This window comes from Calypte anna, unplaced genomic scaffold (genome assembly GCF_003957555.1).
Source record: "Calypte anna isolate BGI_N300 unplaced genomic scaffold, bCalAnn1_v1.p scaffold_108_arrow_ctg1, whole genome shotgun sequence".
NCBI classification, from domain to species: Eukaryota; Metazoa; Chordata; class Aves; order Apodiformes; family Trochilidae; genus Calypte; species Calypte anna.
Window position 1 is genome coordinate 53,976 of NW_022045423.1, and position 27,988 is coordinate 81,963.

The following is a 27,988-nucleotide window of genomic DNA, read 5'->3' on the forward strand; positions in this document are numbered from 1 at the left end:
CAAAGAAATTTAAAAAGCCCCAAAATGGGGGGGGGGGTAAAGGGGGGGGGAGGTGTATTTACACGGTATTAACATGCTGACAAAAAAGGTTACAATATATATCATACAACATCGAGATGGGGGAGGGCTGAGGGGGGGGAAAAAAGGGGGAAAAAAAAATAATAAAAGGGGGGGGAAATTAATAAAGGTGGTAAATAAACACCCCGAGGGGGGGGGGGACATGATGAAAGAAAAAACCCTAAAAAAAAAAAAAAAAAAGGCAGATTAAGGCTTAAAAAGTGTATAAAAAAATAAGAGTTAATATCCAAAAATGGAACTGAAAAAGAGGAATAGAAAGGGTTTGGTTTTGTTGGTTTTTTTGGGGGGGGGGGTTCTGGAGTTGTTGTGGTGCTGGAGGGGGGGCACACACGACCCCCCCACCCTTGGTTTTATGTACAGCCAAACCCCCCCCTTCCCTCACCCAGAGGAGATTTTGGGGGGGACATCATGGGGTGGGGGGGTGGGTTCTTAAAATGAAAAAATCACCCCCTAAAATAATAAAAAATTAAGGGGGGGGGGGTAGCCATGAGTCCTGGAGGGGTTGGGGGGGGGGGGGGTATGGGGTTTAACACCCCCCCCCCCCCTCACACCCTTGTGTTGTCTCCTCTCCACCCCCCGGGTGAGTTTTGGGTGGGATTTGGGTGGTTTTAGCAGCACCAAGTTCTTGGCCAATAAATATTTATATATATATTTGTATCCAAAAATTGGGGCAGGGAGGGAGTGTCAGGTTGGGGGGGGGGGAAGCATGAGAGAAAAAGCCCCCCCTACCCCCCCTTTTCCTCCTCACACCATTCCCCCCCCCCCCCCCAAAATCACCCCAAACTGCAGAGATTCAAAGTGCTCTGAAACCGTCTTTGGATGGCACCAAACCTTGGGGGGGGGGAAGGGGGGCAAAGTGGGGGTTTCTCCTTCTTCAGAAGGGACAGGGGGGGGTGGTCCCACCCTCTGTGGTTCCTGCCCCCCCCTCCCAGCCCCCCCCCAAAACCCCCCCCCCCCCTTTTGCTGCTGGTGAGGGTGGTCCTGGTTAGATGAGGGAGATCCGTACGGGGATGCCCGGAGATTCCGTCCGCTGCGGGGAGTGTTGGCTGACCAGGTGCTCAACCACCGTGTGTTTGGACATGTGCTTCATCAGATAGGTCTCCTGGACATGGACATGGGGGTCAGGGGGGGGGGATTGGGGGCTCTGGGGGGGTTGGGGGGTCTTTGGGGGGTGGATTTCAAGGAGGTTTCTTGGGATGGTGGATCTCCGGGGGCTTTGGGGGCTCTTGGGGCTCTTTGGGATGGAGGATCTCAGGGAGCGTTCCTGGGGTGGTGGATCTCAGGGGGGGTTGGGATATCTTGGGGGGCTTGAGGGGTGGATCTCAGGGGTTGGGTATCTTGGGGTTCTTTGGGATGGTGGATCTCAAGGAAGATTCCTGGGGTGGTGGATCTCAAAGAGGCTTCTTGGGATGGTGGATCTCAGGGGGGTTGGGGTATCTTGGGGGGCTTCGGGATGGTGGATCTCAAAGAGGTTTCTGGGATGGTGTATATCTGGGAGGATTCTTGGGATGGAGGATCTCAGGTTTCTTGGGGTGGTGGATCTCAGGGGGCTTTGGGGGCTCTTGGGGCTCTTTGGGATGGAGGATCTCAGGGAGCATTCCTGGGGTGGTGGATCTCAGGGGGTTGGGGGCTCTTGGGGGTCTTGGGGGGGGTGGATCTCAGGGGTTGGGATATCTTGGGGCTCTTTAGGATGGTGAATCTCAAGGAAGTTTCTTGGGGCAGTGATCTCGGGGAGGATTCCTGGGGTGGTGGATCTCAGGGGGCTTTGGGAGCTCTTGGGGCTCTTTGGGATGGTGGATCTCAAGGAAGTTTCTTGGGATGGTGGATCTTGGGGGTTGGGATATCTTGGGGGTCTTTGGGATGGTGGATTTCAGGGAGGATTCCTGGGGTGGTGGATCTCCGGGGGCTTTGGGGGCTCCTGGGGGTCTTTGAGGGGTGGATTTCAGGGAGGTTTCTTGGGATGGTGATCTCAGAGGGGATTCCTGGGGTAGTGGATCTCAAAGAGGTTTCTTGGGATGGTGGATCTCAGGGGTTGGGTATCTTGGGGTTCTTTGGGATGGTGCATATCTGTCAGGTTTCTTGGGGTGGTGGATCTCAGGGGGCTTTGGGGGCTCCTGGGGGTCTTTGGGGGGTGGATTTCAGGGAGGTTTCTTGGGATGGTGATCTCAGAGGGGATTCCTGGGGTAGTGGATCTCAAAGAGGTTTCTTGGGATGGTGGATCTCAGGGGTTGGGTATCTTGGGGTTCTTTGGGATGGTGCATATCTGTCAGGTTTCTTGGGGTGGTGGATCTCAGGGGGCTTTGGGGGCTCTTGGGGTTCTTTGGGATGGTGGATCTCAGCGGGGTTGGGATATCTTGGGGGTCTTTGGGATGGTGGATCTCAGCGGGGTTGGGATATCTTGGGGGTCTTTGGGATGGTGGATAGCAGGGAGCATTCCTGGGGTGATGGATCTCAGGGGGGTTGGGGTGATGGATCTCAGGTTTTTGGGCTGCTGGATCTGGGGTTGTTTTGGTTTGGTTTTTTAGGACAGTTGATCTAAGAGGGGATTTTGGGGGGGCAGTGGATCTCAGGGCTGTTTTTCCCTTGGGTGGGGGAGCTCAGGGAGGATTTTTGGGGAGGTGTCCCCAGCTCACCGAGGTATAGGCACGGCCACACATGCTGCAGCAGTAGGCCTTGGCGTGTTTGATGGCATGAGCAGAGAGGTGGATCTGCAGGGAGGCTGAGTCGGTGTAAGCCCGGTAGCAGTTGGGGCACTTGTAGGGTTTGTCCTTGTTGTGCTGGCGCTGGTGGGACTGGAATGGTGGTGGGGGTGGTTACAGCCACCAAACTGGTCTCCTCCCTGCCCCGGGAGGGGGGAGAGGAGCCCCAAAACCCCCCCGAGGGGGGGGTTTTGGGGCTCCTCTCCCCCCTCCCAGGGCCACCACTGACCTGGAGGTTGGAGAGTTGCGTGAAGGCCTTTTCACAGCCAGGGTGTGGGCACTTGTAGGGTCTGTCACCGGTGTGGATTCTGGAAGGGGGTGAAGAACATCAGGAGAACATCAGGGGACTGTCACCCACAGCCAAACACCTCGCTGGAGAGGCCACGGGGAGGTGGGAGGCAGATGAAGGGCAAGGTGCCCAGTGAGGTAATGGGGTGGGGGGACTTGGGGATGAAGGTCAAGAGGTTTGGAGATGGGGAAGGTGGTGGACGTGGTGGAGATGAGGATGGTGTTGGAGATGAGGAAGATGGTGGATGTCATGGAGATGAGGAAGGTGGTGGAGATGGGGAAGGTGGTGGAGATGGGGAAGGTGGTGGAGATGAGGAAGGTGGTGGAGGTGATGAGCAGCTTGGAGACAGTTAAAATGGTGGAGATGAGCATGGTGGGGACCATGAAGGTGGGAGATGATCAATGTGGTGGGGTCAGTGAAGATGGTGGAGATGCTGAGTGTGGTGGGGATGATGGAGGCAGTGGGAAGGATGAGCATGATGGGGACAGATGAGTGTGGTGGGGATGAAGAAGGCAGTGGCAGCAATGAGGTGGATTGATCATGGCAGGGTGGCTAAAGGTGGTGGAGATGCTGGGTGTGGTGGGGGCAGATGAGCACAGTGGCCACGATGTCAGTGGGGATGATGGTGGGGCCACCAGTGAAGGTGGTGGAGATGCTGAGTGTGGGGGGGTCGATGAAGGTGGTGGGGATGAGGGGCAGGACACAGGAGATGCTGGGCAGACCCCCCCCACGAAGATGATGCTGAGGGACCTGCCCAGCTTCCCAGCTGCCCCCCTATCCCCCCGGGGCCATCCCCCCTCACCTGGTGTGCTGCTGGAGGTGGGACAGCTGGCGGAAGGACTTCTCGCAGTAGGAGCAGTGGTAGGGTTTGACCCCCAGGTGGATGCGGAGGTGCTGGGCCAGGTAGGAGGCGTTGGCAAAGGATTTGGAGCAATGGGGGCACTTGTGGGGCTTGGCCTCTGTGTGCGACTTGGAGTGGATCTGCATCTCCGACTTGGTGAAGAACGTCAAGGGGCAGACCTTACACCTGGAGAGGGACAGCCCAGGGTCACCTCAGCTCCATCCACACCCCTTCCCAAAGCGGTTGTTGGGGTCCTACCTGTAGGTTTTGCCCTCTTTGGCCGTCTCCCCCGAGGCCAGGATGGGGTAGGGCACCACCAGGACCGGGGGGCCCGAAGGATTTTCCGCTTTGATTTTCTTCCGCCCGCGCTCGGCCTTGGGTGCCCCCAGCAAACCGTGGCCCTGGATTGTCTTTATGGAGTCGAGGAGGGGGGGGCTGGTGATTCCTGAGATTAGGGTGGGCGAGGAGGCGATGAGGCGGCTCTGGCTGGTGGAGGTGGGGGTGGAGGGGGTGGTGGTCCCAGTCCCCGTGCTGGATTCCGAGGTGCTGACTGCAGGCGCGCGGGAAGCCAACCCCAGCCCTGGGGGGGAAAAGAGGAAGGGGAGGTAATGGTCATGGGCAATTCCCCCCCCCCTTCCCCTTCTTCTGCTTCTCTCCTAACAGCATCCCAACTAAGGGGGATTTCTCCCCAAAAATGTGTTGGGGGTTGCTCTGGTGGTACCCAGAATCACGGAATGTTCAGTGTTGGAAGGGAGCTCTGGAGATCCCCCAGCCCAACCCCCCTGCCCCAGCAGGATCCCCCAGGGCAGGGCACACAGAACACATCCAGGGGGGTTGGAAAGGCTCCAGAGAAGGAGACTCCACAACCTCTCTGGGCAGCCTGGGCCAGGGCTCCCTCAGCCTCACACTCCAGAAGTTTCTCCTCAGGTTGAGGTGGAACTTCCCATGTTCCAGCTCCAACCCATTATTCCTTGTCCTGGGCACCCCAGAACAGAGATTGTCCCCTTCCTCTTGCCCCCCACCCCTCAGCTATTGATGGACATTCAGCAGATCCCCTCTCAGCCTTCTCTCCTCAAGGCTGAACAGCCCCAGGGCTCTCAGTCTCTCTCCACACAGAGATGCTCAAGTCCCTTCAGCACCCTCACAGCTCTCTCTGGGACTCTCCAGTAGCTCCCTGTCTCTCTGCAACTGGGGAGCCCCAAACTGGACCCAGTATTCCAGCTGTGGTCTCATCAGGGCAGAGCAGAGGGGGAGCATAACCTCCCTGGCCCTGCTGGACACACTTTTCCTGATGCCCCCAGGACACCCCTGGAGAATTCCCTGTCCACCAGGACTCCAAGGGCTTTCTCCATGGAGCTGCTTTCCAGCAGGACATCCCCAAACCTGTCCTGATGCCTGGGGTTGTTCCTCCCCAGATGCAGGACTCTGTGTTTGTCCTTACTTGAACTCCATGCTGTCCACCTCTGCCCAGCTCCCCCCTGTCCCTGTGTCCCTGTCCCGTGTCCCTGTCCCTGTACCTGTGACAGTGCTGGTGGCCGGCCGGGCGTGCAGGGCCACATCAGGTTGGGGGACAGCTTGGGGGTGTAGTCCTGGGACCTGCTGCAGTTTGGGGAGGGACATGATGGACTGGCTGCTCTCAGCAGGGGAGGGGGGCACCAGGAGGGGCTGCTGGGAGGCCACGGAGGTGGGGGGCAAGTGGGGGGGTCGGATCTTCTCTGCCATCAACTGCTCCTTGATTTTGTTGATCAGGACCAGGTTGTCCAGCTGGGGAGTGGGGGAAGGAGAAGAAATTAAAGAGGTGAGACCCCCACTTATCCCCTCCCTGTGTCTGTCTGTCCTCCCCCCTCCCCAAACTCCCCGTGGGGGGGGGTCCTACCTGGCTGGGCATGGTGGGGGGGGGTGGCCAGAAGTAGGGGTTGTTGAAGCGAGGCTCCGCCATCCTGTGGGGAAAAGGGGGGGACAGGTTATGGGGTGTCACCAACCACCATATGGACCCTCCCCACCCTTTCATCCCCTTCCCTCCTCCCCCCCCCTCAAAAAAAGCAACAGGGGCAGGCAGGGAGCAGGCAGGGCTGGGGAACCTCCTGAGCATCTCCTCAGCTGGAAGTTCCTGCAGGGGCACGGGGACACCGAGCACCCCCGAGACCCCAAAACACCAGCAAGTACCCCAGGAGGTAACTTGGCAATGGGGGTGTGTGGAAATTTAGGGACACCCCCCCCTCCCCAAGACCTCCCAAGGTCTGGAGAGACCCACATTGCTCCTCTGGTATCTTCAGGAGGGACTGAGGTAGCAATGAGGGCGAGCGTGATGGCGGCACATCCAACCCAACCCAACCCTGGCTGAATCCCACCTTCCCAAAACCAAAATCCCCCCCTTCCCAAACCCCAAGCGACGCAACCCACGGCCTCAGCAGGAAGCCCCCATCTGCAGGGGGGGCAGGAGGCACAAACACAGCAGGAAAATCCACTCCAAATCCATTTTTGACTGATAGGAAACATTGGAGAGGGAAGAGAGAGAGCGAGGAAACACCCTGGCACAGCATCCCCACCCTGGGACACCCCACTCAGGGGGTGAGGGACTGACTGCAGGGACATGGAGATGTCCCCAAGGAGCCTGGGACAAGGAGACCAGAACGTCCCCAAAAGCTCTGGGGGTGGGTGGGTGGGATTTCTGGGGAAACTGAGGCACAGAGAGCCCCAGGTGAGGACTGGGAGATGATGTTTGGTGTTTGCTGGGGGGGCAGCTCCTCCACTCTGATGCCAGCTGGGAGCATCCCTGCTCCCAAAAACAAACCCCCCCAAGGTGGGGATGGGGCCATGAGCCTTCCTCTTCCTCCTTCCCCCCTCTTCCTCCTCCCTGCCCCTGGGTTGAAGGCAGACTCCCTGCTCCCTGCAGGTTGTGGGGGCAGCACCCAGCACAGGGGGTTCTGCTCCCCCCAGGACCCACCACTCCCCCAAAGCATGAAGAAGAGTCACAGGCAGAGGACCCCTCTGGGTTCACTTTTGGGGGGGGATGAAACTGAAGCAGAGAGGAGGGAACCCCCCAACCCCCCCCCACAGGCAGCAGCACGGGACCAGGCACGTTTTTGGGGTGTTTTGGAAGGTTTTGGAGGCAGTGCTGAGGAACGGGAGCCATTTTGTGCAGCCCACCCCAACCAGCCCACCCGGACACCAGGAAAATTGCCAGCAATTCCCCTTCCCTTCCCCAAACCATGACACACACCCCCCCCAACAGCTGCCCAGCCACCAAATTTCAGCTTTTTCAAGCAAAACCAGACCCGGATTCTCGCAATATCCTCAGGAACAAATGTTTTCCCACCCCTATTTCCCCCCACCACCACCTCTCAGGGGGGGTGGGCAGGCTTGGGGGTCCCACTCTGCACCACACCTGCCCACCTGGGGGCTGTGAAACCTTTCCCCACATGCACCCCCCCACACCGGCGGGTTGCTTTGCATCCTCTACATCTTCCCCCCCAAAAAACATTGGGTTTTTTGGGGTTTTTTGGCACATTCTATACGAAGCCCCCCTGGCTATGTATGGATACACCAGCACGCTCGGGATGGGGGATGACGGCACGAGGGGGAACAGGGCTCAGGCTGGGTGACAGGAACAGGCAGGGGGGGTCTGGGTCCCCCCCCGATGCATCCCAGCACCCCAGCATCAACCCCACCAGCTGGGCTGGCGTGGGAAAACAGGAAGCTGGAATTATGATGAGAAAAGGGATCTTTTTGGAGCTGCTCCCCCAGCACAGCAGGTGCCCCACGACCTCCGTCCTTCCTGTCTGTCTATCCATCCATCCATCCATCCATCCTTCTCCCTGTCCCAACGGCGTGCCAGGCTCCACCAGAGCCACCACTGCCACCAAACCATCACCAGGAGATGACACCAAGGTGCAAAACCACCAAGGGGAATTTTGGGGGGAGAAAAGGACAAAACGTCGCCTGCGTTTCCCCCCACCCCCCCTTTGCCTCCGCCCCCAGGAGGTCTTATTACATGATTTAAGAATTATTTATGAAGCCAGCATGCTCAGAGGTTGATGAACTTGCCCGGAATAAAGAGGAAAGAAAACGGTCGGCGTGCCAAAATAATAATAAAAAAAGAAATAAATAAAATAATCCCTGTTCCTGTCCCGATTTAACGTTGTAAATCGTGCGGGAGGGGAGGGAGCAGCTTCCCCCCCCTCTGCCCGGGCTCGGAAGGATGGCTGGGGGAGGGAGAGGGATGGGATATAAAGCAGATGGAAAGGGAAAAAAAAAGACCTAAAAACTCCCTTTTTCTTTTTTTTCTATATTCTCAGCTAACTATGAAAAATGGAAGCTGACATGCAGCAGAGGAAAGGAAAAAAAAAAAAAAAAAAAAAAGGAGAAAATCCATTAAAATGGAAATGATGAAGGACTGGGAATGGTGCAGCCATCTCCCCCCTGGCTGTTCAGGGTGATGGGGGTGCCTTAGGGTTCTCTGTGCCCTCCAATATTGGGCTAGGGAAAGAGAAATCCCCCCAGGGACAGGGTTCTGCGGTGGGATGAGGGGTGGGAGAACCCCCAGCATCCTCCACAGGCACCAGATTTGGCCAACTCTTGCCAAAGGGCCACCAAAGGCTGTCCCGGGGGTACAAAAAGCACCATGGAGGAGAGAGCTGTGGGCAGAGCAAGCAGGAAGATGCACAGAGCCCCCAAAAAGGGGTCTGAACCCCCAGCGCTGGCTGTAGGGGGATGGGAAAGCGTCAGCATGTTGGGCGACCCTAAAACCAAAAAAATTAAAAAAAAAACAACAAAAAAGCCACAAAACTCCTCACCCCCCCACCTGGGGAGGGAGGGAGGAAGAGAGCAGGAGAAGCCATCAAGCCAGGGCGAAAGGGGTGGGGATGGTGAGGAGGAAGAGGGGGGGTGGGGGGTGTAAGGGGCGTGCGGCGGTGGCGGCAGCGAGGGGGTCGGCGGTGGTGGTGGTGGTGGTGTCCCGGCGGTGGTGGTGGTGGTGGTGGTGGTGGGTTTGGTACTCACAGGCTGGCCTCAGAAGCCAGGTGGCCGCAGCTGCCTGGGGAGACGTGTCGATGAGGCTCCAGAGTGATGGGAGGTAGATGATGGCACACGGGTGGGGGGCACGAGCTCACTAGAGAGCCTTCCAACTTCCTACCCCACTGCCGCTAAGTCAAGCTACAGTTCTCTAGGGAACGCCTCTACCTTGGCAGCCCTCTCTGTCTCGCCTTCGCTGAAATAAAAAGAAACAAGAGATTTCTTTTTGCACGGGAGAAAAAAGAGGGAAAACTCCCGGGGCAAACCCTACGGATGGAGGGCGAGCGACCGAGCACCCAGCCAAGGGGGGAGCCGGGAAGGGTTTGGGGGTGAACGGAGCGGCGGTCGGAGCGGCCGAAACGGGACCGAGCGAGCAGCGGAGCCCTCGGGGTCCCCCACCTGTCCCCGAGGGTCCTGGTGACAGCATCGGGGCAGAGATTTCCCCCCCCTTTTTTCCCCATGCCAAGCGGCGAGAGCAGGAATGCCGACAGCGGGCGAGAGCCAAGCGGGGGGAGGTCCCCTTCTTGTGTGTCCCCCCTCACCTAAACCCCAACACGCCTTTGCCACCACGGGACGTGTCACCCCCCTCATCACAGGCGATGGTGACACCGGTGTGGCCACCTCCCTGCCACCTCTGATGGCTGAGCAAGGGCAGAACTTGGCTCTGCCCTCCACCGTGCCTCAGTTTCCCCCCAAAACACGAGGCCACAGCCTCTCTGCCTTCCCCCAGGTGCCAGCAGGGCAGGATGAGTTTTGGGGGGGGGAAGCGAGCGTCCCCCAGACAAAAAAAAACCAACCCAAACATCCCAGAGCCACCAGGGAGGGAAGCAGCATCAGTCACAAATCCCACTTCCATCCTGGGAGCACCCAAGTCCCTCCCCACCCGGACTTTCCCTCATCCAGGCAGGATTTACCCCAAAGCAGAGGTGGCAGAGGCCGGGGAAGCAGAACCGAAGGGCAAGACCCGAAACTCCCATCGCTCGGGGAGGGGGAGTCGACCGCGCGCGCCAGAAGAATTCAGCCAAGATGGAACCAATTAAACCCCCCCAGGTCCCCCTCAACACCCCCCCACAGCTTCCGCCCCCCGAAGGACCGTTCACTGCTGCTTCTCCTCCAGATTTCCAGCAAAACCAACCCAAAACCGACCCCGAAGCAAAGCCCACCCTGCTGCAGGGGTCCCCCCCCCGGGGAAGGGGGTGCAGAGGCGCAGGAACGAGGAGCCAAGCACTGGGGTGAAGCTGAAGGGGAGGCAAAGCCAGGCTGGGGACCACCATGGGGTTTGTGTCCCCCCCACTCTGAGGACGAAGGAGAGGGAAGTGGGGAGGCCAGGCTCCCAAAAGATGGGGTGCAGCTGCCTATCCTGGGGGTGGGAACACCCCCCATCCATCCCATCACCCATGGGACATGGGGACAGGGAGACCCCACGCCTGGGGGGGTGACACTCGCGCCAAACACGGGGTTCACATGTGGTGTCCCCCCCAACACACCATTCCCCAAGTGATGGGGGGGTCACCTGCCCCCCCCCAGACCTCCCAAATACCCTCACCACCCTAAAAGGGACCAGCAGGGTAAAGCTGGAGCCCACAGACATCTCAGGGGGCATCCAGCCCCCCACGGCAGCGAGGGGAGAGGGGGGGTCTGGGGAGCACCCATGGGTGACCCCACATGGCACTGGGACCCCCGTGGTGGGTGGGGAAACTGGGGCTGAGCAGGGGGTTCACCCCCAGGAGGCAGCGAGCGCGCAGCGAGTCCAACATGCACTGAGTGTGACACTGCACCCGCCGACCCAAAATCCACATTTATGGGGAAAAAAAATAAAGAGGAGGAGGAGGAGGAAGAGAGGGGGGGGAGGGGGGTGTCAAGGAAGAAAATTAATATTTTCCACGTATAAATAGATGGATCTTAAATGGGAGATTTCACACAGCCACATGCCCTGCACGGGGTCCTCTCTGCCACCACATCCAGCCCCTTCCCCTCATAGGGGTTTGGGCAGCTGCCCCCCCCTCCAAGTACCCCCGGGCGGGCTAAAATCTGCCTCTGCTGCTGTATAAATGTATATATATATATACACACCCACATGATAACCCCTCCATTATTATGTGCATATATATATGTTTTTTGCCATAAGCACACAGCTCATTAGGTGCATCCAGAGCAGAAATTTTAGGAGAAATATAAATAGAGGGGGGGGGTTTTGGATCTGTTTTCCTGGGATAAGCTGGCATGCCCACCTCTGCGAGTACTGGCGTTGCTTCCCCTTATCCGCATCCATCTCCAGCTCTAGCTGAGCCCGGGTGCTGCACGCGGGGCGTTTCTCTGAGGGGGGGACAAGGAGGACAACTTCACACACCCCGAAACCCACCGCCAGCCCCCGGCGCCACAGATCCCGGAGCAGAGGAACAAAAGCGAAGCGGTTCCGACCTACCCGACCCGTGGGAACAACGTGGGGTTTTTCCTGAAAACAGAGAGAACAACAACAACACCAAAAAAAAAAAAAAAAAAAAAAAACCAAAACAAAAAAAAAAAAAAAAAAAGAAAAACAAAACAAAAAAAAAAACCAAAAAAAAAATCCCCCAAAAAAAAAAAAAAAAAAAAAAAGGGAAAAAAAACCCAAACAAAAAGAACACACCGTAAGAAAACAAACATAAAAAAAAAAACAACCACAATGTTGTGGGGTTTTTTTCCTTCTTTTTAAGCCCAGCTCGCCCCCAAGCTGCCTGCAAAGCTGAGGGATGGGGAGGCTGGCTGGAAAATTGGGGTTGAAATCCATCCCCTCGCCCCGGACCCTCCGCCTCTCAGCAAAATTGCACGCCGGGAGGGAGCAAAAACTTTTTTTTTGCCTCTCTGCTAAAATATCACTTTATAATCTCATTAAAAAAAAAAACAAAAAGCCAATAAAAACAAAACCCAACAAAAAAAAAAACAGAAACCCCAAACCAAAATAAGGCCTCGGGCTCCAAGCCGCTATCGCTCGCTCCATCCTCCCCAGATTAAAAAACCCAGCTGACATCCTAAGGGTTGTGGGGCCGGGGATGGGGGGGGGGGAAATAAAAAAGAAAACAACCCAAGGAGCATCCTCCAACCTTGGTGGGTTACTTGCTGGAATAAAAAGAAAGAAAATCAGCAAAATTCATCATTCTTGGGTTAAAACACGTCTTGGGCTGACTCGGCCATGCCGGCTCTAAGCTCTTTTTCTCCCCCCCCCCCCCCTCCTCCTCCCCAGACCCCCCGACGTGGCTGGGAGATTATGGATGTATAAATAGTAGATGGCTAAATATATGCGTGTCCAGGCGGACAGACAGACAGACAGACAGACCTCTCTAGGCACCGCCACGGGAATTTGGGTCCCTCGCTAAGGGTTGCCGCATTCCTGCCAAAGAGCGATGCAAAAAAAATAAAAAAAAAAAAAACCCCAAAAAATCCCCCCAACATTCCCCCATTAGAGCTTCCCAGCCAGCGAGAACACTTCGGAGACAAAACCGGTGAATGCGGAGAGAGAAAGGAAAGGGAGGGAAAAAAAAAGGGGGGGGAAAAGGGGAAAAAAAAGGGGAAAAAAGGGGGAAAAAAGGGGAAAAAAGGGGGGAAAAAAAGGGGAAAAAAAGGGGAAAAAAGGGGGGAAAAAAAGGGGAAAAAAGGGGAAAAAAGGGGGGGAAAAGGGGGAAAAAGGGGGGAAAAAAAAGGGGGGGGAAAAAGGGTAAAAAATAACAAAAAAAAAAGATAACAAAAAAAAAAGGGGGGGAAAAACCCACAACTGAATAAAAATGATAATAACAACAATAATCACCACCACCCCGCGCTTCTTCCGCCACCCTCTGTGTAAGGAAAAAAGGCATGAATAAATAAAAATGCAATGCCCCCCCCCCCCAAACATGCAACATCCACAGAAATAGGTACGTTCGGCTGCAATTAACTTTTCCATTAGACCATCCGGAGGGAGAGAAAAAGAGAAAATCCAGCAAAATGGGGATTTTCCTGGATGTTTCCCCCCATTTTCTTTCCCCCCCCCCACCCCCCCTCTCCGCTTTTCCTTCTTCCTTCCCGCTGAAGAAGGGAGGTGGGGGTAAAAATAAGCAAATAATAATAAAAAGAGGTGGAAAAAAAGCGAAGTTTAGCGTTAAGTGAAGTTGAAATCCTCGACCTGGGAGGGGAGATGGAAAGGGGGGGGGGGTGGGGGTGGCCTTTTTTTTTTTTTTTTTTTTTAGACAAAAAGGCCGGGGATGGGGATGGGGATGGAGAGGGGGGGGTTTGGGGAAAGGGTGGGGGGGGTTGGCCCGTCCGGGAGCTTCTCCCCCCCCCCTTCATCCGCCGCCTCTCCCACATTCTCAGACGGTTTTATTAAAATTCGCAGACAAAAGGAAAACAAAAATGGCAGCCCCGGCTTATTTTTAAAACGCTAGGACGGGGACGCCATATTCTGCAGATCTGCGAGGAGGGAAAAGGGGGGGGGAGAGGTTGAAGGGGGGAAAAAAAATGGGGAAAAAAAAAGAAAAAAGAAAAAAAGGAAAAAAAATTGAAATAAAAAAAAAAAATCAACAAACCAAAACGCACCGCGGGGAGGGGGAGTGTGGGGCCGCCCCCCCCCCCTCTACCCCCCCTCCCCTCTACCCGGGTGACGGGGAATGGGGGTTTTGAGGTGTTTCGGAGGGATGAATATAGGGGGGGGGGGAAAGGATGAAGGGGGGGTAAGAAGGAAAGGAAGAGGAAAAAGAAAAAAAAAAAAAAAAAAAAAAGGAGGAGGGGGGTGGGGGGGAAGATAAAAAAAAAAAGACACTTCCTATACCAACAGCCATGCTGCCCCCGCCGCGTCCCGCCGGCTCCGCCGCACGGAGGAAGATGGGCGCCCCGCACCGCCGCCCGCCCCCGCGCCCGCCCCCGCCGCCCGCCCAGCCCCGGGACGCGGCGGGCCCGGCCACGGCACCGCCTTCCCCCCCTCCTCGGCACCGGGGCTGGGGGGGACGGGGGCACCCGCGGGGGGCGGCGGGGACCTGGGTAAGGACACGGCCACCACCCCTCCGCATCGACTCGCAACCTCCGCCATCGCCTCACGCTGCCACACCAACCCCCCCCCCGGGGGCTCTGGACTCCCCCCGCGAAATCTCAGAGCCCCCAAAGCTCCTCAGATCCCCCAGATCTCCTCAGAACCCCCAAATCTCTTCAGACGACCCCAGATCTCCTCAGAGCCCTCAAATCTCAGACCTCTCAAATCTCTTCAGCCTCCCCCAAATCTCCTCAGAACACCCCCAAATCTCCTCAGACCCCTCAGATCTCCTCAGACCCTCAAATCACCTCAGATCCCCCAAATCTCCTCAGAACACCCCCAAATCTCTTCAGAACCCCCAAATCTCTTCAGACGACCCCAGATCTCCTCAGAACCCTCAAATCTCAGACCCCTCAAATCTCTTCAGCCTCCCCCAAATCTCCTCAGAACACCCCCAAATCTCCTCAGACCCCCCAAATCTCCTCAGAACACCCCCAAATCTCAGAGCCTCTAAAATCTCCTCAGACCCCTCAAATCTCCTCAGAACCCCCAAATCTCTTCAGCCTCCTCCAAATCTCAAACCCCTCAAATCTCCTCAGAACACCCCCAAATCTCAGAGCTCCCAAAACCTCCTCAGACCCCTCAGATCTCCTCAGAAACCCCCTAAATCTCCTCTGCCTCCCCCAAATCTCTCCAGAACCCCTCATAATCTCCTCAGACCCCTCAAATCTCCTCAGACCCCCAAACCCCCTCACACACACACAACCCCCGCAGGGCTCCTCAGCTCCCCCACTCCCCTCCAGTCTTCCTCAGTGTCCTCAGACCCCCCAAATCTCCTCAGAACCCCCCAAATCTCCTCAGAATCCCCCAAACTGAGTCTCCACAGCTCCCTCAGGGATTCTGCTTCCTTTTCATCCCCTGAGGGTCCCTCCCCATTTCCCTTGGGGGGGTCCCCAGCCCCTCTCAGGGTCTCTTCCCCATCTCAGTGTCTCCCCATCCCCTCCGCTGGGTCTGCAGCCCCCCCAGGGCCTCCCCAAACCCCCCAGCTTTGGCAGCTTTGCTCTCTCCTCCCCATGTCCCTTTCAGGGAACATCCGTGGGGGTTTTTTAATTAATTTCTGTCTTTTTCATCGTTTTATCCATGACTGTCCCCGATCTTAGCCCCGTGCCCCAAATCAGCCCCCACAGGGGCAGGAAAAGGGGGGCAAATCCCACACAGTTCCCCTCCCATTTCCCCAAGAAGGTCCAGGTGCTGCTGCTCCCAAGTTTCTAATTTAAAAATAATTTTTAAAACCCCAAAACCTTTTTCACATTTTCCCCAAATGGTCCATCATAAAAGGTGATGGAGAGGGATGCCCTGAATGGGTGGAACTGTAATTTAAAAATGCAAACAATGCTTCCAAAAGAGAGATTGGGAGTGGGGAAGGACCAGGGATGGGATGGGATGGGATGGGATGGGATGGGATGGGATGGGATGGGATGGGATGAGCTTCCAAGAGGTCTCCACCAAGGTGTGGGCATCCATCAGTAACTGCCCTGGATGTCTCATCATTTAGGATAAGCTTCCCAAAGGTCTCCGTGAAGGTGTGGGCATCCATCCATTATTTCCTTGGGCATCTTGTGTTTTGGGATGAGGTCCCTGGTGAGATGTGGGCATCCATCTGCAGCTGCCCTCAGCAAGGGCCTTGGGAAAGGTCCTGGCCAAGGTGATGGTGGTGTCACCCCACTGCTCACCCTTTAGGTCTGACTGTGTCCCCTACCCGTGTCCCTACTGGTTCTTTGGCACCACCACCCACTAGCTGGCTTGGGATCTCCCCCTCCTCACCCAAGATTTCCCCATCTTGGAAGGTCCCCAGATGCATGAATTATCCATGACTCAACCGAGAACCTGAGCCAGCAGCTCAAAACCTCCTTTTTAATCTGATTTTCCAATGTTGACACCTCACAGTGGCTGCTCCAACACTCGTGTCACTCCAAAACGGGACACCAGGAGAAACCAGAACATCTTGGAGCTTCCCTGATGTCCCTGAAGCCACCAAAGACCCTCCCTACACCGCCAAATTCCTTCTCATTGGGTTTATTTTCATCAGAGCTTTCGCTTCCTCCTGCAGCTCTGGGGCTTTTTGGCTCTCGGGATATTTTTTTTTGTCGCTGTGGTTGTGAAACTGGTGGTTTCAAACCTCTGCACCATTTTAGGTGATTCCTGACTTCTGGGTGAGGTTGTCCAACCCCAAAACCTGTGGTGGGAGGACACGGCAGTGATCAGTCCCAAGTCTGAGGGTCCATCAACACTTGGTGAACATCTCCTGGGATTGTCCCCCTTGGAGATAAGCAACGCTCAGGGCTTTTTGCTTTCTGCCCCTGTGTTGGGTGGATTTAATCTTGGGTGTGGGAAAGGGGCCCCTTTCCTGGGGAGGTGGTTGGTATGCAGGGATAAAAAAAAAAAAGAAAAAAATTAAAATAATAATAATAAAAGCCTGCCCGGCTCCATCCCGGGTTACAAAATGGAGGAAACCAACCCTCACCTTCTAAAAAAAATAATGTTCCAAGGCTGGTTTTGCCCCTGGGATAGATCCAACCACGATTAAGAGGAGGGGAAGGCAGGAGCAGAAGGAAATCACCCCTGAGGGGGGTTCAGCAAAGCCACGGGGCTGCTACACCTGCAGTGCCCCCAGGAACCTCCTTCCCATTGCAGCGAGGGGAAATGTTCCTGGAGAGCAACCTGGTGGGAAAACGTGGCCCAAAAGGGCAAGGCAGGACTCCTGGAGAGCTTCTTTGGTGTCTCCAAAGGGCTTTGTCCCTCTCTGTGGGGACATTGCATGGAAATCCTCTGGGAAATGGCTCTGCAAAACTCTGCTCTCTGCTCGTTCCCACAAGAAATCCCTCGTTTTCCATAGAAAATTTTCCTGGCCTGGAGGAGGTTTCTCTGCCATGAGGTGGGCATTGGTGGTGCCCCCATTCCTGGTGCTGCTTGGGGTGAAAATCCTCACTCCTGGCTTTTCTGGGAACCCACAAAGTGGGTTTTTCACCCCGGATTCAGGACGATGTCCCGCGAGGTCCTCCCGGAGGTTGGCGGAGGTTTTTGAGGGAAAACAAAAACCCCAACGAAGGTGCAGGAGTTTCCCTTTCTCCTTGCGACCGGGAGGGCCCTGCGGTTCTAATTAGGTAACGAGTTAATTAGGATTAATTACTTAATGTTTGCAAAGCGCTTCAGAGATGAAAAGCACCAGCATGGGGCGGCTGGGTGTGCCCTTGCTCTCCGGGTGCTGGGGTGCAAGGGGATCCCCTCAAACCCCCCCTGGGGAGGTGATGGGCTCCAGTAACCCAGACTCTGGGATGGCTGCTCCCAGCCTTGGATCTGGCACGGTGGGAAAAGCCGGATGGGAAGGAAGGAGGCCCATGTGCCCGGAGCCAGGCAGGCACGTCCCAGCCTGCCCATCCCGTGTCTCATCCGGCAGCGGTGGTGGTGGTGGTGGTGGGGAACATTCCGGCACGGCGGCTCCAGGGCCTTCCCTTCCCCACAGCTCCCGCGGGCAGGGCCCGGCACACGCGGCACACGCCCGGGAAGCTCCTGGGTTTTCCCTGCCCGGCGGGCACCATGCTGCCTGTGCTGCTTCAACAGGACCCTCACCCCAGCCTGGCATCAAATGTAGACAGGGAGTCCTGTGTCCAGGCTGGAAAATCCAGTGTAAGGACACAGAGCTCCTGGAAGGTGTCCAGAGGAGGCACTGGAATGCTCAGAGGGCTGAGCAGCTCCCTGGGAAGCCAGGCTGAGGGATTGGGGTTGTTCAGCCTGGAGAAGAGGAGGCTCCCAGGGGAGCTCAGAGCAACCTTCCAATATCTGAAGGGGCTCCAAGAAAGCTGGGGGAGGGCTTTGGACATGGGGGGGTAGGGAGAGGACAAGGGAAATGGGTTAAAACTTGGAGAGGGGAGATTTAGGCTGGAATTTAGGAAGAAATGCTCTGCTCTGGAGCCAGGCGGAGAGAGTTGGGGGTGTTGAGGCTGGAGAAGAGAAGGCTGCAATGGGGAGACCTTAGAGCACCTTCCAGTGCCTGAAGGGGCTCCAGGAAAGCTGGGGAGGGACTTGGGACAAGGGCCTGGAGGGATGGGATGAGGGGGAATGGCTTGGAACTGGGAGAGAGGGGAGATTGAGGTTGGAGATGGGGCAGAAATTGTTTGGGGTGAGGGTGCTGAGCCCCTGGCCCAGGTTTCCCAGAGAAGCTGTGGCTGCCCCATCCCTGGCAGTGCTGAAGGTTGGATGGGGCTTGGAGCACCCTGGGCTGGTGGGAGGTGTCCCTGAGCATGGCAGGGGGGCACTGGGGGAGGCTTTAAGGTCCCTTCCAACCCAAACCATTCTATGATCAATCCTCTGGTGGAAAAGGGACTGCGTATCACCCCAAAAAAATCAAGACACAGCAGAGCCCTCCCACCCCTGGCTTATCCCAGGGTTACTGTGAGGTAACGAAGCCAATTTACTAATTAACTGGGATTAATTTCTCCTTTTTCCCAAAGACACCCACCCCACAGTTCCACTTCCAGGCACCAGGATGAACATCAGCAATGTCAGTGACCACCACGTGCTCTCCATCACCCGCATTTCCCGGGTGTTTCAGCCACGTACTTGGGATACAAATTAATTAATAACTCATTAACAACCCACGGATGGGACTCCCCCAGCCCTGAATCTGCGATTTGGGGTGAAAAAAAAAAAATGGTGTTTTCTTTTTTTCTCCAGCTTTCCAGCACGGCTCTTTGATGATTTAATTTCATCCCTTCCTTGGTCCCTGGTGGGTCCTGGAGGGGAGACAAGACCTGAATTCCTAATGTGGAAAAACAAGCAGAAAAAAAAAAAAACAAACCAACAAACCCATGGGAGAGGGGTGTGTGTGTTATTATTATTATTATTTCTTCTTTTTTTCTGCTTTTTTTTCCAGGCTTTTCAGGCCTGGAAAGAGGAACAAAGCGGGTGGTTATTCCCCAAAAGAGGGGAAGGGATAAGGGGGTACCCGGGTTGTGCTGGGGGGGGAAGAAGGAGGGAAGGGCAGGGGGGTGCTGGCAGTGGGTGTTGGGCAATGCAGCGGCCTGAGCCCAGGAGTTTGTTCCCTTTGGCTCCCAGCCAGGCCTTCACGACGCCTCTGAAATATGCAGCTTAACTCCCCCCCCCTCGGGAATTGCATCCCCCCCTTCCCCTGCCCCTCCAGGCTCCATCCTCCCAGAACAGGACCCCCTACTCGCTGCCCCCACCCCTGCCCCGTGGCTGCGGGGGACACGTCCTTGCTCTGGCTTTGACCCCAAGGGGTGTGAATGGGGAGGGGGACACTGTGGGCAGCTGGCCCTGCCATGGGGTAGCTGGTGCTGGCAGAGCCCACCGGTCCCTGTAGGTCCCACCACGGCCAAGGGTGATGGGACAGTGGAAAGTCAGCATCCCAAACTCCTCTCAAAGTGATTTTTTGTCAAATTGGTAAAATTTGGGGGAAACCCAGTGCAAGACTTGTGCCAGTGTCACCTGTGGTATCCCTCATCCTCACAGATCCCCCCTGGAGAGTGAGATGGGGTTGGCATGGAAAGCTGGGGAGTGGGTGGGTGAGTGGATGGACAAAGAGATGGAAGAGGGACAAAGGGATGGTCATCCATGAATGGATGGATGGATGGACAAAGAGATGGAAGAGGGACAAAGGGATTGACATCCATGGGTGGATGGATGGATGGACAAAGAGATGGAAGAGGGACAAAGGGATGGTCATCCATGGATGGATGGATGGACAAAGAGATGGAAGAGGGACAAAGGGATGGACATCCATGGGTGGATGGATGGATGGACAAAGAGATGGAAGAGGGACAAAGGGATGGTCATCCATGGATGGATGGATGGATGGATGGACAAAAAGATGGAAGAGGAACAAAGGGATTGACATCTATGGATGGATGGATGGATGGATGGACAATGAGATGGAAGAGGGACAAAGGGATGGACATCCATGGATGGATGGATGGACAATGAGATGGAAGAGGAACAAAGGGATTGACATCCATGGATGGATGGAAGGATGAACAAGAAGATGGACAGACGGAGGGACAAATGGATGGAGGGAAAGCAGAATGGCCAGAAGGATGGACAGGTGGAGGGATGGGGGACAGTGGGATAGAAGGACAGATAGGGAAATGAGTGGATGGGGACAGATGGAAGGAGAGAGGGACAGGTGGGTGAAAGGGATGAATGGAGGAATGGACAGAGGGACAGCAAGATGGATGGATGGAGACATGGAAGGACAGATAGAGAAACAGTGGGACAGAAAGAGCAACATGGATGGAGGGATTGAGGGATGGATGGGGAGGTGGCTGGAGAGGGACTGTGGGACAGGTTGGGTGGATGGATGGATGGATGGATGGATGGAGGAACAAAGGGATGGAAGGATGGACAGATGGGAGGATAGAAAGGACAGATGGACACACATGGATGGATGGAGGGACTGAGGGATGGACAGGGACACAGACAGATGGGGGCTGCAGGACAGATGGACAGATGGACGGATGGACGGATAGACGGGTGGGTGGGTGCGCTCAGAGGTGCCTCTGAGCGTACAGCGGGAGGCGAGTGGGTCTGGGGTCCCCTGGGCCCAGTTCCCCGTCTGCTTCCGCGGCTCCTTTAAGCCCCCCCCGGGCGGTGCAGGGGCGGGGGGTGGGCGGGGGCCGCGCCGCGCAGGGGACAATGGGGCGGGGGCGGCACCGCTGAGGTGCGAGGGGGCGGGGTGGGGGCAGGAAGTGCGGGGCGGACCGGACCGGACCGGCCCCTCCCCACCCACAGCGGGGAGAGCCGGGAGCCGGCGGGACCGCTCCCCCCACCGCGAACCGGCACCGGCACCGGCACCGGCTGGGTGAGGGCAGCGGGCGCCGGGGGCAGTGGGACCCCCAACCCAGGGGGGAGCTTGGCGGGGAGCGGAGCGGAGTGGGGCGGGGGGCGGTCTCGAACCCGCGGTCCCCCCGGTGCAGCCTCCCGGCTGGGCCCCCCCACGTTCAGCCTCATCTCGGGCCCCCCCCGCAGCATCGCACCCCCAGTTCCCTCCCATCGCATCCCCGTTGCATCCCACCGCCCTCCCCCTTATCACCGAATCCCCAGTCTCCCCTATTGTAACCCCCCATTGCTGTCGGAACCCCAGTCCCCCCCGTTGCCGTCCGAACCCCGGTTCCCCCCATTGCAATCCCCCCATTGCAGCCTGAACCCCAGCCTCCCCATGGCAACCCCCAGCCCCCCTCTTGCATCCTGACCCCTTGTTCCCCCATTGCAGCCTGACCCCCAGTTCCTTCATTGCAACCCCTCCAGCCCCCCCACTGCACCCTGACCCCCGTTTCCCCCGTTGCAGCCCCCCCATAGTACCCCAACCCCCCGGTTCTCTTCATTACATCCCCCCCAGCCTTTCCATTGCATCCTGACCCCAAATCCTCCTTTGAACCCCCTCACTGCATCCTGACCCCCCAATTTTCCCTTATTACAACCCCCCCTGCCTCTTCATTGCATTCTGGTCCCCAATTCCCCCATTACACCCCCGCCCCTCAATTGCACTTCAATCACCCAGTTCCCATTACACCCCTCAGCCCCCCTCTGCACCCTGACCCTCCAGTCTCCCCCACTGCAACACCCCCATTGCACCCCAGCCCCCTAATCCCCCCATTACACCCCCCAGCCCCTCCACTGCAACCTCACCCCCAACTCCCCCCATCACACCCCCCCTTATTGCCACCCACACCCCCAGACCCCCATTTCCCCTGAGAATGGGAATGGAGCTCATAATTTCCCCCCCCCAAGCTCCTCATTTCCCCCCTCAACCTCCTCATTTCCCCCTCAAACCTCCTCATTCTCTCCCTCCAGCTCTCCCCAATCCTCCACACCCTACTCATCACCTTCTCTCCCCCCTTCCTCACCGCAACACCCCCATTGCACCCCAAACACCCAATCCCCCCCATTACATCCCCCAGCCCCTCCACTGCATCCTGACCTCCAACTCCCCCATCACACCCCCAGACCCCCATTTCCCCCCCAAGCTCCTATCCCCCCTCCATCTCCTCATTTCCCCCCTCCAACCTCCCCATTTCCCCCTCAGCCTCCCCATTTCCCCCCTCAACATCCTCATTTCCTACCTCCAAGCTCCTTATTTCCCCCTCAACCTCCCCATTTCTCCCTCAAACCTCCTCATTTCTCCCCCTCCAGCTCTCCCCAATCCCTCAGGCCCCCCTCACCACCCTCTCCCCCCTCCCCCACCGCAACACCCCCATTGCACCCCGACCACCCAATCCCCCCCATTACAGCCCCCAGCCCCTCCACTGCATCCTGACCTCCAACTCCCCCCATCACACCCCCAGACCCCCATTTCCTCCTCAGTTTCCCCCTCAACCTCCTCATTCCCCCCTCAACCTCCTCATCCTCCCTCTCCAGCTCTCCCCAATCCCCCAAACCCCCCTCATCACCTTCTCTCCCCTCTCCCCCCTCCCCCACTGCAACACCCCCATTGCACCCCTAGCCCTTCCACTGCATCCTCACCCCCAACTCCTCCATCGTACCTCCCCCTTATTACCACCCACACCCCCAGACCCCCATTTCCCCCCTCCAACCTCCTCATTCCCCCCTCAACCTCCTCATTCCCCCTTCAACCTCCTCACCCTCCCCCTCCAGTTCTCCCCAGGCCCCCCTCACCGCCCTCTCCCCCCCCTCTCCTTGCAGCCCCCCATCCTTGCAGCCCCCCACCATGGCTTGCAGCCTGAAGGATGAGCTGCTCTGCTCCATCTGCCTGAGCATCTACCAGGACCCGGTGAGCTTTGGCTGTGAGCACTATTTCTGCCGCCGCTGCATCACGGAGCACTGGGTGCGCCAGGAGCCCCAGGGCACCCGGGACTGCCCCGAGTGTCGCCGGACCTTCGCCGAGCCCACCCTGGCCCCCAGCCTCAAGCTGGCCAACATCGTGGAGAGGTACAGCGCCTTCCCCCTGGATGCCATCCTGGGTGCCCAGCGGAGCCCCTTCCCCTGCAAGGACCACGAGAAGGTCAAACTCTTCTGCCTCACCGACCGCGCCGTCGTCTGCTTCTTCTGCGACGAGCCCGCTGTGCACGAGCAGCACCAGGTCACCAATATGGATGATGCTTTTGAGGAGCTGCAGGTGGGTCCATCCCTCCTCTCCTCCCAACGTTTTGCTTGGGAAAGACCTTGAATGTTGTCACATCCAACCATAAACCCAGCACTGCTGCCAAGGCCACTGCTGACCCGTGGCCCTCAGCACCATATCTCCCTGGCCATGGGGACTACATGGGGGACTCCTCCTTCAGCAGCAGCAGTGCTTGCCCATCCATCTCCTGGGCACGGAACTCCTAAGGAATCTCCTGGCAGCCTGGGGGGAGGGGGCAACTTAGAAACCTCCCCAGCAGCAGGCAGGGCATGGAGCTGCTGAGGAAGGACCTCAAAGTGTGCCCAGTCCAACCATGAACTGCCCAGGTCACCCCGTGTCCCTCATCCCCACATCTCTGGGGCTCTGAAACCCCTCCAGGGATGATGGGGACTCCAGCCCTGCCCTGGGCAGCCTGGGCCAGGCCCTGACAACCCTTTCCAGGGAGAAATTCTTCCCCAGCTCCAACCTAAACCTCCCCTGGCACAACTTGAGTTGTGCCAAAAGTTCCTCTTGTCCCATCCCTTGTTCCTTGGGAGCAGAGCCCGACCCCCCCTGGCTCCAACCTCCTCTCAGGGGGTTGCAGAGAGCCAGAAGGTCTCCCCTCAGCCTCCTCTGCTCCAGGTTCAGCACCCACAGGGCCCACAGCTGCAGGCTGTTCTCTCTCATCCCTCTCTGGCCATGCACCATCATCCCTGCAGGGTCCCCTGCCCTGAGCTGCTCCTCTCAGCTCCTGTGTCGATCTGTCCCCTCTTGGCTCCTGTCTGTCTGTCCCTAGACCCCTTCTGTCCCCATCGGGGTCAGCCCCATGGATTTCCTCCATCCCTCAGTCCCTCCATCAATCCCCAAAGCTTCTGCAGATGCCTCCCTGGTCATCCCCTGTTCTCCATCCATACTGAGAGTTCTTGGGGACCCCCAAAACACCTGTCTGTGTGTGCCCCCATGGATCTACTAAACTGATCCCAAGTAGGACCCCTCCCAACCCATTATCCACTCCCCAGCTCTGCCCTGGATGGGATCCCTATGCCAACAGCAAACAATAATGCTTCTCCCCCCCCTCCCAACCCCTGCACCCCTTCCCCACAACCCCTGTACCCCCTAGGCCTTGTTTTCCAGCTGCTGATGTCCCTTTTTTCCCCAAACCCTGTGTTTTATGGTGGTTTTTTTCTTTCCCCAGCGGGAGCTGAAGGAGCAGCTCCAGGGGCTCCAGGAGAGCGAGCGTGGCCACACAGAAGCCCTGCACCTTCTCAAGAGGCAGCTGGCTGAGACCAAGGTACAAACAGGGACACAGCTCTGCCCCCAGTGTCAACCCTGCCTTGCTCACCTGATTTTGGGACCTCTAAAGCCTCCAAAGCCCACAGTTTCATGGATCTACCCCATTTTCCCTTCCCCAGTACCCCTGGAACCCGCAGGCAGGTTGACAAAGCTGCTCATCCCTCTTTTATTCTCTTCCAGGCTGTTTTTATCTTTCTTTTTAATTAATTTTGGGGTTATATTTATCTCCTCTTCCTTGCGTGGAGGGGACTCAATTTTCTCTTATCCCACTGGGGGGGGCTCCTTTGGGTCTTCTGTAGGGGTTGGAGGGTCAAAAATCCAGATAATACTCTTGGAGCCCCCGGAATCTCTTGGGAGCTGTAGGGTTCATCGGGGCTGTAGGGTTTTATTTTGGGGAATTACAGCTTCACCGAGGGGTCGGTGTTGGGGGGGCAGGTGAAGGGGGATTCCTGACACCCACCTGCACCCCAAAAGTCCTCAGCCAAGAGCCTGCGGGTGACCATTGGGGAGGCTTTCGAGCGGCTGCACCGGCTGCTGCGGGAGCGGCAAAAGGCGATGCTGGAGGAGCTGGAGGCTGACACAGCCCGGACCCTGACTGACATCGAGCAGAAAATCCAACGCTACAGCCAGCAGCTCCGGAAGGTTTGTTCAGCCTGGAGAGGGGGAGGCTCAGGGGAGACCTCAGGACCATGTGGTTTTTTGTTGTTGTTTTTTTGGGTTTTTTTTGGTTTTTTTTTTTCTTAGAATCCTAGAATGGAGTCTAGGATGGGTTGGAAGGGAGCTCAGAGCTCATCAAGTCCAACCCTTGCTCCACTCCCCCCGTGGTTCCCAGCCCATGGCACTCAGTGCCACATCCAGGCTCTTTGGAAATCTCTCCAGACACGGAGAATCCACTACTTCCCTGGGCAGCCCATTCCAATGCCTGATCACCCTCTCCAGAAAGAAATTCTTTCTCATCTCCAACCTAAACCTCTCCTGGCACAACTTGAGACCCTGCCCTCTTGTCTTGCTGAGAGTTGCCTGGGAAAAGAGCCCAACCCCCCCCTGGCTCCAACCTCCTTTCAGGGAGTTGCAGAGAGTGATGAGGTCTCCCCTGAGCCTCCTCTTCTCCAGCCTCAACACCCCCAGCTCCCTCAGCCCTTCCTCACAGGATCTGTGCTGGTTCCCTTCACCAGCCCAGTTGCCTCCTTTGGACCTGCTCCAGCACCTCAATCTCCTTCCAGGGGGCTACAGAGCAGATGGAGGCTCCCTATGGACATGGGGAAGCCAAGGGGCAATGGGCACAAGGTGCTCCTGGGGAGATTCCCATGGGACACAAGAGGAAAAGTTTTCCCCATGAGGAGAGTCAGAGCTTGGAATGGTCTCCCAGGGGAAGGGGTGGATTCCCCCACTTTGGGAAGTTTGAAGTCTCAGCTCTATGGATGCTGAGACATCTCACATCATGAATAATATTAGAAGGGTTGGAGCAGGTGATCCCTGAGGTTCCTTCAGAGCTGACACTCTGTGATTCCATGAAGGTGCAGGAGGGCAGCCAGATCCTCCAGGAGCGCCTGGCAGAAGCTGACAAACACGTCTTCTTGGCTGGTGTTGCATCCCTTTCTGAAAGGTGGGTGATGGTGGGGTGACACTGGGGTCCCCTCTGTTGTCCCCCTGCCCCTTTCTCCATCATCTCTCCTTTGCAGGCTGAAGGGGAAGATCCACGAGACCAACCTGACCTACGAGGACTTTCCCACCTCCAAGTACATGGGCCCTCTGCAGTACACCATCTGGAAATCCCTCTTCCAGGACATCCATCCTGGTGAGCAGGCCAGGGGGGGCTGACTGGGGGGCTGGGGACGGGGACATCAGTGGAGAGTGATGGGAAGGGGGACATCAGCAGTGAGAGATGGGGACGGGGACATCACCAGCAAGAGGTGAGGACACACTGGTGAGAGGTAGGGAAATGCCAGGGTCAGCAGGGGCAAGAGATGTGGGCATGGTGGTGAGGTGGTGAGAGATGGGGACAAGGACATCACCAGCAAGGGTTGGAGATGAGGACATCAGTGGTGAGGGTGGGGAGAGGGACATGGTGAAGGGCATGGGCAGGCACTGGTGAGGGACAATGAGAGGGGCATCACCAGCAAGAGATGAGGGTGTGCTGGTGAGAGATGGGGAAATCATAGAATCCTAGAATGGGCTGGGTTGGAAGGGAGCTCAGAGATCATCAAGTCCAACCCTTGCTCCACTCCCCCCGTGGTTCCCAGCCCATGGCACTCAGTGCCACATCCAGGCTCTTTGGAAATCTCTCCAGACACGGAGAATCCACTACTTCCCTGGGCAGCCCATTCCAATGCCTGATCACCCTCTCCAGAAAGAAATTCTTTCTCATCTCCAACCTAAACCTCCCCTGGCACAACTTGAGACCCTGCCCTCTTGTCTTGCTGAGAGTTGCCTGGGAAAAGAGCCCAACCCAGTGGGAGAGGGAGACAGGGTCAGCAGGGGCAAAAGATGTGGGCATGGTGGTGAAGTGGTGAGAGATGGGGACAAAGACATCACCAGCAAGGGTTGGGGATGAGGACATCAGTGGTGAGGGTGGGGAGAGAGACATCACTGGGGATGCACTGGTGAGGGACATCACCAGCAAGAGATGAGGATGTGCTGGTGAGAGATGGGGAAATGCCAGTGGGAGAGTGAGACAAGGTGGGCATGGTGGTGAGGTGGTGAGAAATGGGACAAGGACATCACCAGCAAGGGTTGGGGATGAGGACTTCAGTGGTGAGGGTGGGGAGAGGGACATGGTGAAGGACATGGGGATGCACTGGTGAGGGACATCACCAGCAAGAGATGAGGGTGTGCTGATGAGAGATGGGGAAATGCCAGTGGGAGAGGGAGACAGGGTCAGCAGGGGCAAGAGATGTGGGCATGGTGGTGAAGTGGTGAGAGATGGGGACAAGGACATCACCAGCAAGGGCCAGAGATGTCACCGGTGAAGGATGGAGAGAGAGCCCACTGGTGAGGGAGGAGGCCACCCCCGTGACCTTCTCCACGCCACAGCAGTTTGCACACTGTCCAGGGAGGTGTCTGGGTGCCCGTGTCCCCAGCCCCTCGTCCCCGTGTCCCCTCTGCAGTGCCAGCAGCCCTGACACTGGACCCTGGCACCGCTCACCACCGCCTGATCCTCTCTGACGACTGCACCATCGTGGCTTATGGCAACCTCCACCCCCAGCCCCTGCAGGACTCCCCCAAACGCTTCGACGTGGAGGTCTCAGTGCTGGGCTCCCAGGCTTTTTCCGGAGGGGTCCATTACTGGGAGGTGGTGGTCTCAGAGAAGACCCAGTGGATGATCGGGTTGGCCCACGAGGCTGTCACCAGGAAGGGCAGCATCCAAATCCAGCCCAGCCGGGGCTTCTACTGCATCGTCATGCACGACGGGAACCAGTACAGCGCCTGCACCCAGCCCTGGACACGGCTCAACGTCAGGAGCAAGCTGGAGAAAGTCGGGGTTTTCCTGGACTACGACAAAGGGCTCCTCATTTTTTACAACGCCGACGACATGTCCTGGCTCTACACCTTCCGGGAGCGTTTTCCTGGGAAGCTCTGCTCCTATTTCAGCCCTGGACAGAGCCATGCCAACGGGAAGAACGTCCAGCCCCTCCGCATCAACACTGTCCGCATCTAATGGGGG

General features: G+C 57.1%; 2 protein-coding genes across 6 annotated transcripts; one reads left to right on the forward strand and one right to left on the reverse strand.

Annotated features, from left to right (window-relative positions):
* Positions 1-1,035: 1,035 nt before the first annotated feature.
* Positions 1,036-13,764, reverse strand: ZNF362 (zinc finger protein 362). 5 transcript variants are annotated; one of them, XM_030468424.1, is made up of 10 exons: positions 13,701-13,764; positions 11,152-11,236; positions 8,909-9,116; positions 5,784-5,847; positions 5,425-5,671; positions 4,166-4,487; positions 3,869-4,093; positions 3,007-3,085; positions 2,712-2,870; positions 1,036-1,180 (listed from the first exon to the last, which is right to left on the reverse strand). In XM_030468424.1, the coding sequence occupies exons 4-10, from the start codon at positions 5,844-5,846 to the stop codon at positions 1,064-1,066; spliced, it is 1,212 nt and encodes a 403-aa protein (XP_030324284.1). In that variant the 5' UTR covers position 5,847; positions 8,909-9,116; positions 11,152-11,236; positions 13,701-13,764; the 3' UTR covers positions 1,036-1,063. The 5 variants fall into 5 exon arrangements, with proteins under 5 accessions (XP_030324284.1, XP_030324280.1, XP_030324281.1 ...); XM_030468420.1 differs by lacking the exon at positions 8,909-9,116 and adding an exon at positions 11,346-11,375 and having other exon boundaries at positions 13,701-13,725; XM_030468421.1 differs by lacking the exon at positions 8,909-9,116 and having other exon boundaries at positions 13,701-13,755.
* Positions 13,765-20,695: 6,931 nt separating this feature from the next.
* ERMAP (erythroblast membrane associated protein (Scianna blood group)) lies at positions 20,696-27,982 on the forward strand. Its single transcript, XM_030468419.1, has 7 exons — positions 20,696-20,772; positions 22,614-23,046; positions 24,227-24,322; positions 24,799-24,966; positions 25,842-25,930; positions 26,007-26,122; positions 27,432-27,982. The coding sequence occupies exons 2-7, from the start codon at positions 22,639-22,641 to the stop codon at positions 27,980-27,982; spliced, it is 1,428 nt and encodes a 475-aa protein (XP_030324279.1). The 5' UTR covers positions 20,696-20,772; positions 22,614-22,638.
* The last annotated feature ends 6 nt before the right edge of the window (positions 27,983-27,988 follow it).

What these genes read in the sequence shown, in the direction of transcription:
- ZNF362 (XM_030468420.1), bottom strand. An exon ending in ACGTTGTTCCCACGGGTCGG is followed by an intron (nt 11,237 to 11,345) that starts GTAGGTCGGAAC and finishes TCCCCCCCTCAG; the next exon opens with AGAAACGCCCCGCGTGCAGC. An exon ending in CAACGCCAGTACTCGCAGAG is followed by an intron (nt 5,848 to 11,151) that starts GTGGGCATGCCA and finishes TTTTCCCCACAG; the next exon opens with GATGGCGGAGCCTCGCTTCA.
- ERMAP (XM_030468419.1), top strand. Translation starts at nt 22,639, where the DNA reads ATGGCTTGCAGCCTGAAGGATGAGCTGCTCTGCTCCATCTGCCTGAGC. An exon ending in ATGCTTTTGAGGAGCTGCAG is followed by an intron (nt 23,047 to 24,226) that starts GTGGGTCCATCC and finishes TTCTTTCCCCAG; the next exon opens with CGGGAGCTGAAGGAGCAGCT. An exon ending in CTTCCAGGACATCCATCCTG is followed by an intron (nt 26,123 to 27,431) that starts GTGAGCAGGCCA and finishes TCCCCTCTGCAG; the next exon opens with TGCCAGCAGCCCTGACACTG.